The sequence below is a fragment of the Aotus nancymaae genome, unplaced genomic scaffold (assembly GCF_030222135.1).
Source record: "Aotus nancymaae isolate 86718 unplaced genomic scaffold, 86718_ANA_hifiasm-v0.15.2.pri h1tg000020l, whole genome shotgun sequence".
Classification (NCBI taxonomy): Eukaryota; Metazoa; Chordata; class Mammalia; order Primates; family Aotidae; genus Aotus; species Aotus nancymaae.
The window spans coordinates 45,612,422-45,625,548 of record NW_026988432.1 but is presented as its reverse complement, the minus strand read 5'-3'; the positions used below and the strand labels follow the sequence as shown (position 1 = coordinate 45,625,548).

The following is a 13,127-nucleotide window of genomic DNA, read 5'->3' as shown; positions in this document are numbered from 1 at the left end:
TCATAAATGCTTGCTTATACCAAAAAAAAAAAAGAAAAAAATCTATGTAAAGTCTTTATATTCATCTCTACTCAAAGTCAATAAGTGAGAATCTGCATTAGGACGCATATTTGTACAATTGTTAAGGCCTTTAAGACATTTAAATTGGTAGTATCTTTAAAGCAAAGAGAACTGAATATCTGTTTGCAAGCATACTGTGTATTCAGCTCAATGCATCTGAAGGTTGTGAACCTTGTTCAAATGAGTGAGTTGAATCAGAAAGAACTGGAGGAGCTGCTCTTACAGCCAAGATCGCTCTATGGCTATTCTATTGTTCTGACAAGTCTCCTGGAAAGACAAGAGATTACACCTGCTATAACACTGCAAGTCAAACATATTTTGTTAATTCTGCATCTATTTTGCTTTCTTCTTTTTGTTTCCACATATTCAGTGTATGGAGTAGAGAAAGGAGTTAGAATGTATTTTCTCTAGGCCAGAGAATTATGCTTCTTCCTATGCACCAAATAAAAGAAATCTGTGTGGATGCATGTGACAATGGTAAAAAGTACAGCATGGTCACTGTGAGAAAGCAAAATAGAGCCAGCAGGGTTTCCATGGTTTTAATGATTTCTGAAAATTACTTGCAACTTTGCCAGATCCAATTAGTTCATTCAAGTCAACGCAAATCTGAAGATGTGTTATTCTAAAAAGGCAAATTTCTGTAGCTCAAGCTCAAAGGAGAGAGAAAATGACTTTTCTCTATGACCATAAATGATCTGATTACTTCAGTTCATCAACCTATTCCCTCTCTTTTTATGGGTTAATATTTCCAGAGCAAACAAACAAAACATCAACCTTCTGACCACCTGATAAACTAACTCCACAGTTTGAACTGAACTGAAATTCTGTAAAGTATGAGCAGGAGTTTTTAAGAGTACTTTCAGCACTCAGGCTAAAATATGCAGAAAATAATACACATTTTATTACATAGTTCCTAAACTTAATTGAAGACATCTTAAGTCCCCATAATTGTGTTCACAGGTGCTTAAAGCAAGAGAAAGACTACCAAACTAGGACAGACCAAACGGAAGACAAGCAAAAGAGAGGGCTCTTTGTGCTTTCTTGAGCATATATTATAGTGATACATATCAAAGAGATTAGTTTTGCAGTAAAATATTTTACAGAAAATGGAAGGGGAATATTTTTGTGCACATACGTATTCAGTGAAACTTACAAATTGCATTCAAGTATTATCATTAACATTCATATGGTGTTCATAAAACCTTTATTATTCTGCTGCAGATTTAGGATTAGCATCTTCTATCACCTTTACAGAAACAGGGAGTACAAATTTATCATCGCTCAATTGGTTTGAGTTGCCACAGAGCAAAAACATTTTGTCATCCCTGTTTTAGGAAACAGTAGAACCTAAAACACTGAAGAATGCTGCCTTAAATCTGAAAAGCTGACCCTAGGAGTAAGATTCACTTGTTTAACAAATCTTAACAATCTAGAAAAAGGACACTCTCATCCATATTCAGAGCACTTTATTTCTGATAACTCTTTCTCCACTACACATTCATCAAAGACATGGTTGCTGAGTATCCCTGTGTCCTAATAGGCATTGCCTAATATATCAGCAGGAAGCCTGCTCTGCCAGGCATTGCAATTAGATTTATAATGCTCCCTTAACTCAGGGAACACCCTTGCACAGTGCTGGGTCAGGCCACCCTTGCTGATTATGCTTGATATGCAAATTCCTTCAATAGACTTAGGCAGGTCAAATTTTTTTAAATGCCATTGGCTGCTGATCTATACTCTTAATTGGTCTATGAGAACAGGGCACAGTTTTTCATACTTGTCTAATAAGAAACCATATCTCTACAAATTAATAGTTGCCTGTTGCTCATAAAACTACATGACTGTACGTTATTTGAAGGCAGCCTGTGTCTGATTTGCCTTTGTATCCCTTATAGTGCTTGCACTAGTGCAAGATTGCTCAGTAGATGTCTCACCACACACAGCAGAGGTACCACAGGAAGTCTTGGATATTTTATACTACTCTTCCTCCGTGCACTCCAAAAAATTATCACACTATTAAACACAGAAATCACAATACTAGATTTCTTCAACATTTTAATGGTACAGTATTAAATTCACTTTGCATTTCGTCTGAGGCTTGCTATAATATTTTTAGGCCTTTAAAAGTCTTAATCTAGCATTGGATCCACATAATACACACTCAGTGTGTACTTGTAAAATAAACAAATGAAAAGAATAAATTAGAGAAATCAACCCATTGAGGTGTTGTCAACCCCAGACTGATACCTTTTGTCAGAGCAATACAAAGGAAAAGATAAGAGGAGGTTTTTAAATAAAGAAAATTGTGATATTTTAGCTTTGTTTCAAGTGCATCTTTATGATGTATATAAAAATTAACAATTACATTAGACTTGAATGCTTAACAAAAAGTAAACACTTACGTTAGAATTGAATGTTTAGCAAAAAGTGACTTGGAAGACCATCTCACAATTATTAAATGCAAGAGATTTTTTTGAATAAAAGTGGCCTGTTACTCTCAAACCCATTCTTATTATGTGCAAAGAAGCATGAACTTCAATATTAAAAAGAAAAACATTAAAAATTACTATAATTGGGGATTTATTAAAATTAGCCTGCAGTTTTGTCTCCTGTAGCTTTTAAAAAGTACATAAATTGATTGGTTCCTAAAACAGAAATGAAGAGAAAACCCACTGAGGATGCATTTCAGGTGAATTATTTACTGTTTTCATAGAATTTTAGGACTAGAGGGGACTTTTAGTCTCATATACAACTGAGGAAACTGAGGCACAGATTGATTTAATGACTTACTTCAACATCCATACCCACTGGGCAAGATAGCTGAGATATACTCAGTCAGATATACTGACAATCCCTGTGTGCATCTCTAGGTAAATCTCCATCACAGACTCCATAGCACACACTCCAAACTCATTTCTGAATCCAAACTTCTCCCCTAATTGCCAGAAAATAACCTCACCCTTACTGCAGGGATAAGGTCTAGGTCATTTAGGAGAATGTCCTCCAATTTCCCTTTCCTAATTGATTGATTTTAATCTCCATCCACCTCACCCTTACTGCAGGGAGAAGGTCTAGGTCATTTTAAATAATGTCCTCCAATTGCCCTTTCCTATTTGATTGATTTTAATCTCTATCTTTCCTCTCTTCCTTGCCTTTGTCTTTGAAGTCCTTTCTTTTTCTGCCCATTCTCTCCTTCTCTTTTCATCACAACACCTATATAAGAATCTTCTTTCTGAACATCTCTTCTCTTAAATCAAAATCTCCTCCTAGCCTCTAAAAATCTTTAGGTTCCTCTTTCTCAAAAAATGTCCTTGAATGCTTTATCTAAGTCTACCATCTCGTCCCTCTGTTCCCTTTTATCACCGTATCTTGAAAAAGTGACCATCTTTATGTCCTCCTCTCTACCTCTTACTCCCTAATCCCTTGCTGTCAAGCAGCTGCATGTTCCATCCAGCTAAAAATATACTCTTGAAGGTCACTCAGAACCTCAGGATTTCATCAGAATTCACTCTGCCTAACTTTTCTATATCATCTCTTTCAACCCCATCTGTCTTTCTATTTTCCTTTCCTGTGGCCTCAATTATAACGCGTTATATTTTCCTATTGTTTCTTTCAACACTCCTTCTCTCCTTTCTTTTTGTTTGTTTGTTTGTTTGTTGTCCTTGTTTCTCATTCTATAAATGTAAGAATTCTTCTAGATTTATCCTCAGCTGCAGGCTGTTTCTTGTTTTTTTTGAGATGGAGTTTCGCTCTTGTTACCCAGGCTGGAGTTCAATGGCGCGATCTCGGCTCACTGCAACCTCCGCCTCCTGGGTTCAGGCAATTCTCCTGCCTCAGCCTCCTGAGTAGCTGGGATTACAGGCACGCGCCACTGTGCCCAGCTAATTTTTTGTATTTATAGTAGAGATGGGGTTTCACCATGTTGACCAGGATGGTCTCGATCTCTTGACCTCGTGATCCACCCGCCTCGGCCTCCCAAAGTGCTGGGATTACAGGCTGTTTCTTGACTGTATCCTCTACTTTAGGAATTTCAAGTTCTCACATGATTTCAACTATCCTGCTTGAGAAGATATACCTCAAATCTACATATCCAGCTTGAACTTTTGCTCAACTTTTGATCCATGTTTCCAGTTGCTGATCATCTTCACCTGGGCATCTCAAACTCAATGTGTTCTAATCTGCTAAATTCTGTTACTCTCTTGTTCCCAGTCCCACAGTCTAAAACGCCATCTCCTGAGCTTCCTCCCTTTCTTGAACAACCCCATCCCATTTGTTCTCAAGCCCTGCTAAATGCTGTCCTGCAGTATTCTTTGATTTTTCCCCATTCATTCCCTCTGCCTCTGCTCCAGCTTACCTCCTCCTCAACTTTAGTCTGCTTTGATAAAGAGACCCTCAACAGCTCACCATCTGTAATCACTGCCTCTTCCTACTAGTCCTACCAACTGTTGTCAGAGTAAGCTTTAAAACCACAGTTATATCATGCCCTTCCCACAATCTAAATACTTCAATATTTTCCTACTGCACACAGGTATTTAATATTAGAGCTGGAAAGTTACCTGTATAAAGTTTAGTCTACTATTGTCATTTTGCAAGTGAGAAAACGAAAGTTCAGAGAATTGAGGAAATACATTGAAGGTTTTCCAACTCTATCAAGAGTCAGATTTCACTATTTCGCCCTTGCAACTTCAAGAGTGACTTTGTATCAGAATTCATTCTGGACTCTGAGCAATGGAAAATAAGCTTACACCAACCCACCACATTTTTAAGCAGACTTGGCAGTTTTTAAATTACAAATGCAATTGAGAGTCTGACACTATGGTGAAACTTACTTGGTCTTCTGCCTAAGGTTGTCTCTCACGGGAAAAAGAATCACCCAGCTTCATAAAGCTGGAAAGATTTCTTAGTCATCTGCATAGTTTTCCAAAACAAACAGCAAACACTGATGCGCCAGTGCAGTCAGGGAAGTGCAACGACAGATAGCAGATGCACACACAATTCTGTAGCTATGAAGAAATGGCTTCCGAACAGGCAAGTAAGGTATGCCCATCTCTCATCCCACACTCACAAGCAAGAGAGAAGGGAAAATGTTCATAAATGCACAGGTAGCAAGGAGTATGCATGTACATTAACATCATTTCAGTTCTGCACCCAAGATGGACTCTACAGATAACATGACCTAAACTTTGGGCCATGTACTTTTCTTTTTTCTTTGTGCTATATTACTATTGTTGTATACAAATATTACCAATCACAAAGATAATAGATTAAAATCAGAATTTTTTGAGTTCTTAAAGTTGCAATATCAACTCTTTGTAGCATGTTTTACTTAGTAGTAATTTACCTGAGGGAATAGGCTATCTCATATTTTATTGTAAAACTCACAACTCAAGTGCAAATTATTCTGAATTGTATTGAATTGCATTTAGCCATAGATTTAATATCCAAAACTCAATTTCCTCATCTGAAAAATGGTGATAGTATTACTGGTGACCATATGTATTTGCTGTGAAGATTAAATGCATAGATTTATACATTACCTAGTACTTAGTTATTACTCAATAAATTAAAAGAGTAATAACAATCATAATTATTAATATTAAATATACAGTGGACATGTAATTACTATAATAAAAACATTACTTTTATACACTTCTCATATTGATCATAAGTATTGATTTTCTGAATTAACTATTGTGGCAATTTTTTTAAGTAGGTACTTAGAGACATTAATTTTATATTTTCTTTCATGATACAATTAAAATCAACTATAAAAAAACCTTTTTTGTATTTTTAAATTACTATTGTTAGTATTCTTAAATGAAAACTATAATTTTTTTATATCAATGATACAAATAAAGTTTTTCATACTTTGCAATTCTGAATAAATTCAATTAGAAGTTGAAAATTTATTATTTAGGGAGAAATACAAATTAAGGATTTATACTATCTTTAATGAATTGTAAATACAACTTAAAACTTAATAAATACAAACTAGCCCCCAATCCACACTTAATTTTTAGGCATATTTTACAATGTCTTAAACAAGTATATGAATGTATTAAACTCCATATGTAAATGTCTGTGGTCTCAGAAAAGCCTATGGCTTTTAGGGAAAATAATTAAAATTATTCCAATTTTTTCCTGCAAATCATGTATAAAGATTACAGCGAGAACTGTAACTAGGCAGCTTGACTAACATACTTGTTTATCTAGGGAAATTGTTTACTGCAAGAGAAGAGACTAAGGAAGTTACATTCCCAGCAACTTGTCCCTATACTCCTGCATTTGCCTCTCCTTGCTGTCGAAGGATGCATTTATAACATCTGTTTCATTCAGAGCTAAAGAGAAAACATCAGCTAGTTCATTTTTACATAAAGGAAAATGTTTTTCTCTTAGAACTTTTTATTTTCATATTTCAAAGCAGGTGAAAAACTTTATCTTAAAATCTGCAAGTATACGAGGAAATCTTTGATCTATAATTAGACTGTGAGGGATTAAATATTCTGAAGCCTTCTATATATTGTTCTGCTTCATATCTTTTCTTCCCTACACACACTTTTTTTTCTGTTTACATCTGTGGCTAGTCAGATCCTGAAACTATACTCGAATGTTTTCAGATTTTGACTTATTTTGTAATATTACTGAACAGCCTTAGAGATCTCCAGCTCTTTGGGCACAAGATTTACTAAGACAGCCTGAGTTTCTGACCACATTTTATCTGAGTTCTAGCTTCAAATATTCTACCCATGTAATAACAAGTATCTGCATAGCTAAAAATAAAAAGAAATTAAAAACAGAAATAATAAAAAGAAGAGTAAATTGAATGGTAAAAACAAAAATTCTTAGCATCATCATCAGACCCAAGACATAAACCAGATCTACCTGCTATACAGACTGATAAAATATAATGACTCACAAGCCTATGGTTTTATATCTTTATTGAAGTAACTGAATAATATGAATTTTAAAGCATTTAATTAAAAAATAACTAGTGTGATTATCTTATTTCTTATAGGCGGTGGTAGAAGTTAACAGTGAATTCCGAGTCCAGGTAAATATAACAAATCCATTTTTTCCAAATTTTTAAACAGGAATATAACTTGAGAATAACAATATATTTTCTGAAGAAAATTTATTCTTATAAGGTTCACATCATGCTAAAATTAATAGATGACCAAAATTACCACTTTTCCCAATTAAACATCCTCTATTTCAGACATTATATCCTCTTCCAAAAATCTCAGTGGAATTTGGAATACGAATTTAAATTAATATATACCATCTCTTTATTGCTCTCATTCAAGGTAAGAGATTATAACACTAAAAATGGCACCATCAAGTGGTATTCAATCCGAAGGCAGAAACGTGAATGGATCAAGTTCGCGGCGGCCTGTCGTGAAGGTGAAGACAACTCAAAGAGAAACCCAATCGCCAAAGTAAGTATCAACTCCAAAGCATAACAGTGAAAATCAGAATGGATACAGTTTCAAACTGCCTTTTAAATATTTTATGAACATGTCTCACTGAGCAGCTACCATACAGAACAGAACTATTGTCATCTAGATGATGAAAACTGAAACTCCTAAGGACAAATTAAGAAATGCAGGCACTCAGAGAAACAGTAAAACACTGACTCGCCTCACTGTGAAATGCATATACGTGATCATGTGATATCCCAAACTCTAGATATAAAAAGATCATTATTTAAATAAAGAATTTGGCTTTCAGTGCATTCAAAGGAATTACTTCAATGCATGCTCTTTTTCCCTCATGATGTGTTAGAATTGAATTCCTACTTTTTTGTTTATTAACATTTACAAAGTGCCCTCTCTCATACTCCTTTTCTGTTCATTTTTCTGTAACTTTCTTTCTATATACACACACACTTAGAAACACCCCCCTACAGATTCATGAACATATAGATATACAGTACACGGATACAGACACAAATATACACATACATTCACACAGACACTCACAAAGACTCCCCAAGATTTGTTTACAGCCAAACAATATTTTATTTCAAAGAAATAATTCTGGTTTCTATAAACATTTATTTGCATGGTCTCCTTCCTTTTCTACTAATACATCCTCCCCATTTTGAGAATTAAGAGCTTCCACTCAAACTCAGATAACTCTAGTCACCTACATAAATCTACTCAAAACTTTCTTCAAAAACTTTACATTTAAAAATATTGAAGATTAAAGTTGCATAATGACAACATTGGTAAACTCCTTAAGAGGGCAAGGAGTTTCCTACTGGAGCTCCAATGCAAGCACAGACCATGCAAATAATGCAAGATCAAATTTAAACTTTTGAATGAATGAAGATATGCATGATGATTGCGTAGACTTAGATATTGTAGAGTGGTGTTTTGCTTTTCTCTTGTTTAAGTAGAAACTGAATTTCTTTAATTACGGTGTCAGTTACCATTGAAAATATTAGAGCTGTAATTGTTACTCTTATCTAGGAAAATAATTCTCCATTGTCAACATTTCCTAAATGATAACAAGGTCATCACATGCAACAACTCTCAAGAAAGCTGTCATGTATCAGACATAGAACTCTATTTGCTCTTTGTATAATTTTTACTTGTATTCCTTCCACAGATTCACTCAGATTGTGCTGCAAACCAGCAAGTTACCTACCGCATCTCTGGAGTAGGAATTGATCAACCACCATATGGAATCTTTGTCATTAATCAAAAAACTGGTGAAATTAATATAACATCCATAGTTGATCGAGAGGTCACTCCTTTCTTCATTGTAAGTGGACTTCATGTGAATATGTATGTTCAGGCTTAAATTCTTCTCAGAAACTCTTAATCTCAGATAACATTTAATTTGATTTCAAGAGTCTCAATATTTGGCATTTTTGGTTGTTTCTTAATTCATGAGCATCCCATAACCAAAAAGAAATGCAAAGATTAAGAGAGGAGAATGTTTTACTTAAGTGTCAGCAAAAATGCTAACCTTTGGTCGGTCCTCATTGGCAAACTAGAGTATTTGTTTGGAAGGATAAATATCTAACTTTTCAATTTTCCCTTTTCCTTTAATTTAGTAGAGAATGTTAGCTTCTTTTAAGTCTAATGTGAAGTAATGATTCTGGAGCTCCTGCAGGACTATTTTCTGAGCAAAGATACTTTATTATAAATTCATGTTCCTCAAGCTCACCTGAGCTCCTAATGCGCCTTGAAAATTCATTGATTCTTAAGTGAATCTCGCTCCATCCTTTACAGGAGCTGTCACATAGCTTAAGTATCCTATCTTTTCAAATTCTCAACCTCATTTCCACTTTAAGCGGTTGACCTGGTGACCAACTTCACCAAAAAGGCTGAAGCCATCCATCACAAACTCCCACAATTATTTCTCTCTCTCCCAGCTCAGAAATGTTCTTCATTAAATCCAAAAGCAGGATCAGCTGTTTGCTTTTTCCTGAAGCATATTCCAAGACATTACCATCTTCCTATAATTACCAGTTTCTTGGGGAATCTTATTCCATCACCTCTGCTTTTCTGTCTCCCTTCTGCTGGCTCCTTGGCTACTCCAATTTCCTTCTATGATCATGCCCAACACACTTCTTAATATAAAAAATAGATACAAAGAAACCTTACTTTGCTCCTGTTACCTCTTCTATTAAAACCTCATCAATCCGTATCTCAAAACACCTTCAAATAATAATCGATATTTGCAGTGTTCACTCACACTGCCTGCCTATATTCCTCACATGACTTTAATTTGTTAGCCTTCAATTCCAAATCTATATTTCTTCCCTCTGTCCCATAATGATCCTCCACAAACTTTAAAAAGGCATGCTACCCTGTTAGCTTTTCTTGGGGCACAATGCATTTTTTAAATTTTTATCATTTTTTTTAATAGAGAGAAGGGTCTCACTATATTTCCCAGGCTGGTCTCACAATGTGCTTTTGTATGAAATATGTCATTTTGTAAAATAGTACACATTACACTTAGGTGCACTTCAAATACAAATAATCATAATACAAACCTCCATGTAGCTACTGTCTACCTTAAGAATGCTACATTTGCTTTCCCTTAGTGACTGTAAGTGGCGCTTGTGCCTATGTTCTAGTTAGAAGTAATAATAATCTTTTTTCTTTTAATTCCCCACAGTGCTAGCATAATGCTCAAAGTAAGAACTTAATAAATCAGTGTTTCACCACATAATTATTTCTTTTCTCTCTCCCAGATCTACTGCCGAGCTCTGAACTCAATGGGCCAAGATTTAGAGAGGCCTCTAGAGCTCAGAGTCAGGGTTTTGGATATAAATGACAACCCTCCAGTATTTTCAATGTCTACATTTGTAGGACAAATAGAAGAAAATTCTAATGCAAGTAAGTAATGTAGTGGCTTTCAAATCACTCCTAACAGCCAGGCACCTAACCGGAGACTAAACTATGTCAAAGTACACATCATGAATGTAAGAGATGAGCTAGAGAAAAGATGCAGAATAGAAAGTCCTTCCCTTCAACTATGGAAGCAGCTCCAATCTGACGGACACAAGGAGCAATTCCAAAGCAATGAGGAGGATTTTCTCATGTAACTCTCAGACCAGTCCTGCAGGAGAGTCCTAACAAGAAATTTTAAAGGCATTTTGCACAGTGGTGGCAGGGGCATTGGGATGTGAATTTAGCCTCCCAATCTAACTGTGTGGAAGGACAATCCCACCCTTTCTGCTCATACTGCATTGTTTTATTTTTTTCCTTTTTAAAGTTAGCTACTTTAAAATCACTTATAGAAATCACTTCCACACAAAACTTCATTTTGTGGTTTAAACTTTAAGTAATAAAATTTCTTGTAAATTCCAAAAATCCCTACACTTTACGTTTATTCATTAACATACTGCACCTATACTTTGAACTTTTAAAAATGTCATTATAAAAATGTTCATTAAATTTATGTAATATGAAAGTAAAAAGGAACAAAAATCTGTTGTCTGCATTTTCTAGTACCATTCTTCAAAGGTATGCACTGTGTGTACATGCTTTCCCTAATTATGTAAACATAAATAACATGTTTTTGAACATAAATGGTATCATCTGTTTTACATACTAATCCACAACATGAATTTTTATATGAATATATTTCGAACCTATTTTCATATCAGAACATGTAGTTTTTCACTGCTTTCAATAGTTGCAATGGAATTTAATTATATAAATTATATAAGTGTACATAAATGTTAATTATCTAGTAAAAACATTTTAAAAATTATGCTACAATGAATCCAGGTGGGGGATGAGAGATGTCCTGGAGCATTTGTAGGAAAATTGTATTTGAAATGGAGTTGGACAGTAGAGAAGAATTCCAAATTTATGAATGAGAACTGGCAGCTTTTCACATTCTCCAATAATCCAATAATCTTCATCAAAACTACTTGTAAAATTAATGAAAATGATAAGAGACAGGATAATGTATGTACTTCAACAAGCATTTCTTTAGATCTACTAGTTACCTTGCACTTAACAAAGGATCACCCAAAACAAAACTATAGTAATAATGTATATTTATCAAGTGTGCATTATTCATTAGAAACTTTATATAGTTTTCTCTTATTAATTATTTAATTCTCACATGAATTCAGTGAGTATGGCAGTAATATTATCCCCATTTATAGATATGGAAACTAAGGCCAAGATTATACAGCTAGAAAGTGTTTAGAAAGTTGGGAAAATGTTGGTCTGGTCTTATTATCATTTGGTTTCACCATAGCATCTTTTTAAAAAATAAGAAAATGTACTAGAAGAAGAAATAGAAAGCCAGAATAACACATTTCCTTTGTTTCCTAGTTATCAGCAATGCCTAGATTCCTAGTAAAATGTGATCCTTTTATTAAGCAAAGATATATAAAGGAGCTAATCTATTTGTATGTAGAAGGAGTAGAAAGGGAAAACAATGAAGTCCACATTACATGGATCAAGTAACTCTAACACCTTTTGGAAAGGTGATATGCTATACTGTAACAAAAATGTAAATTGCCCATTTACAATCAGTTTTCCTTGATTTACAGATACACTGGTGATGATACTCAATGCTACTGATGCAGATGAACCAAACAATTTGAACTCAAAAATAGCCTTCAAGATTATAAGACAAGAACCCTCAGATGCACTAATGTTTATTATCAACAGATATACTGGAGAAATTCGAACGATGAATAATTTTCTAGACAGAGAGGTAATTCTTTTTCTATAAGGGGGTTTTTAGTCTCAAAGAAATTGATTCTAAAAGCAAGGGTACTGAAGAGAAAAAAAGATGAAGAAAATGATGTTTTAAATTTTTAGTTGTACAACTTTTTCACATGCTTCTTTCATGTAAGAAACATTTTTAAAATGAAAAGGGGAATTTTTCAATTACATTTTGTACTGGCATTTTTCATATAATATTAATTAAAATTTGCTTCAATTAAAGAAAACTAGATTGTGAAAGTACATGAACATATGCCTAAGGTAGAGTCAAAGATGCATTTCTCTAAAGAATGTGTTCTATAATGAAATGAATTTAGGAAACACTTGCTATATGTCCACATCTTGGTGAGCTACAACGCATGTGAGTATGCTGGAGGCTCCAAGAATATTTACACACGAGGCTCTCTTTCTTCAACCCAGCAGATGTCAGCTCCATTGACAATAGAACTCTTGTTTTTCCTATGTTAACATCTACTGATTGCCCACCCGTTCATTTACTTTGGGAAATGAACCACAGAATAAGAATGATGGATAGGAATTAAATAACAGCCTGACCAATCTTTTTATTTACAAATAAGAAAATAACTAGTGATTGTTAAAAGAGTAAAGTCAGCATTATGAGGTTTCCAGCATGATATGTGATTTCATGATTTAGTTTTAAGATATCTACTTTTTCATTATTTTAAAAATACTAACTTTTAATAGAACGTTGCTGACCTATACGTACATTAGGGACATAAGTGAGGAAACTTTATGTTCTGATGGTATTCAGTTCATTTTGTTTTAGTTATTAAAATGACAATCTCCTTGCCAATGATGTTTAGGTTTAGGATAAATCATATTATTTTAATACTCTTTAAT

The 13,127-nt window shown here is 34.3% G+C and overlaps 1 protein-coding gene across 1 annotated transcript in view; it reads left to right on the top strand.

The window, feature by feature from the left end:
• The window catches only part of DSG1 (desmoglein 1), a 62,518-nt gene that overhangs the window by 30,647 nt on the left and 18,744 nt on the right, over positions 1 to 13,127 (top strand). Inside the window, exons 5-9 of the mRNA XM_012447302.2 lie at positions 7,076 to 7,111; positions 7,365 to 7,496; positions 8,671 to 8,826; positions 10,268 to 10,412; positions 12,089 to 12,255. Of these exons, the coding sequence (XP_012302725.2) occupies positions 7,076 to 7,111; positions 7,365 to 7,496; positions 8,671 to 8,826; positions 10,268 to 10,412; positions 12,089 to 12,255 (636 nt within the window). The remainder of the gene's footprint in view (positions 1 to 7,075; positions 7,112 to 7,364; positions 7,497 to 8,670; positions 8,827 to 10,267; positions 10,413 to 12,088; positions 12,256 to 13,127) is intronic.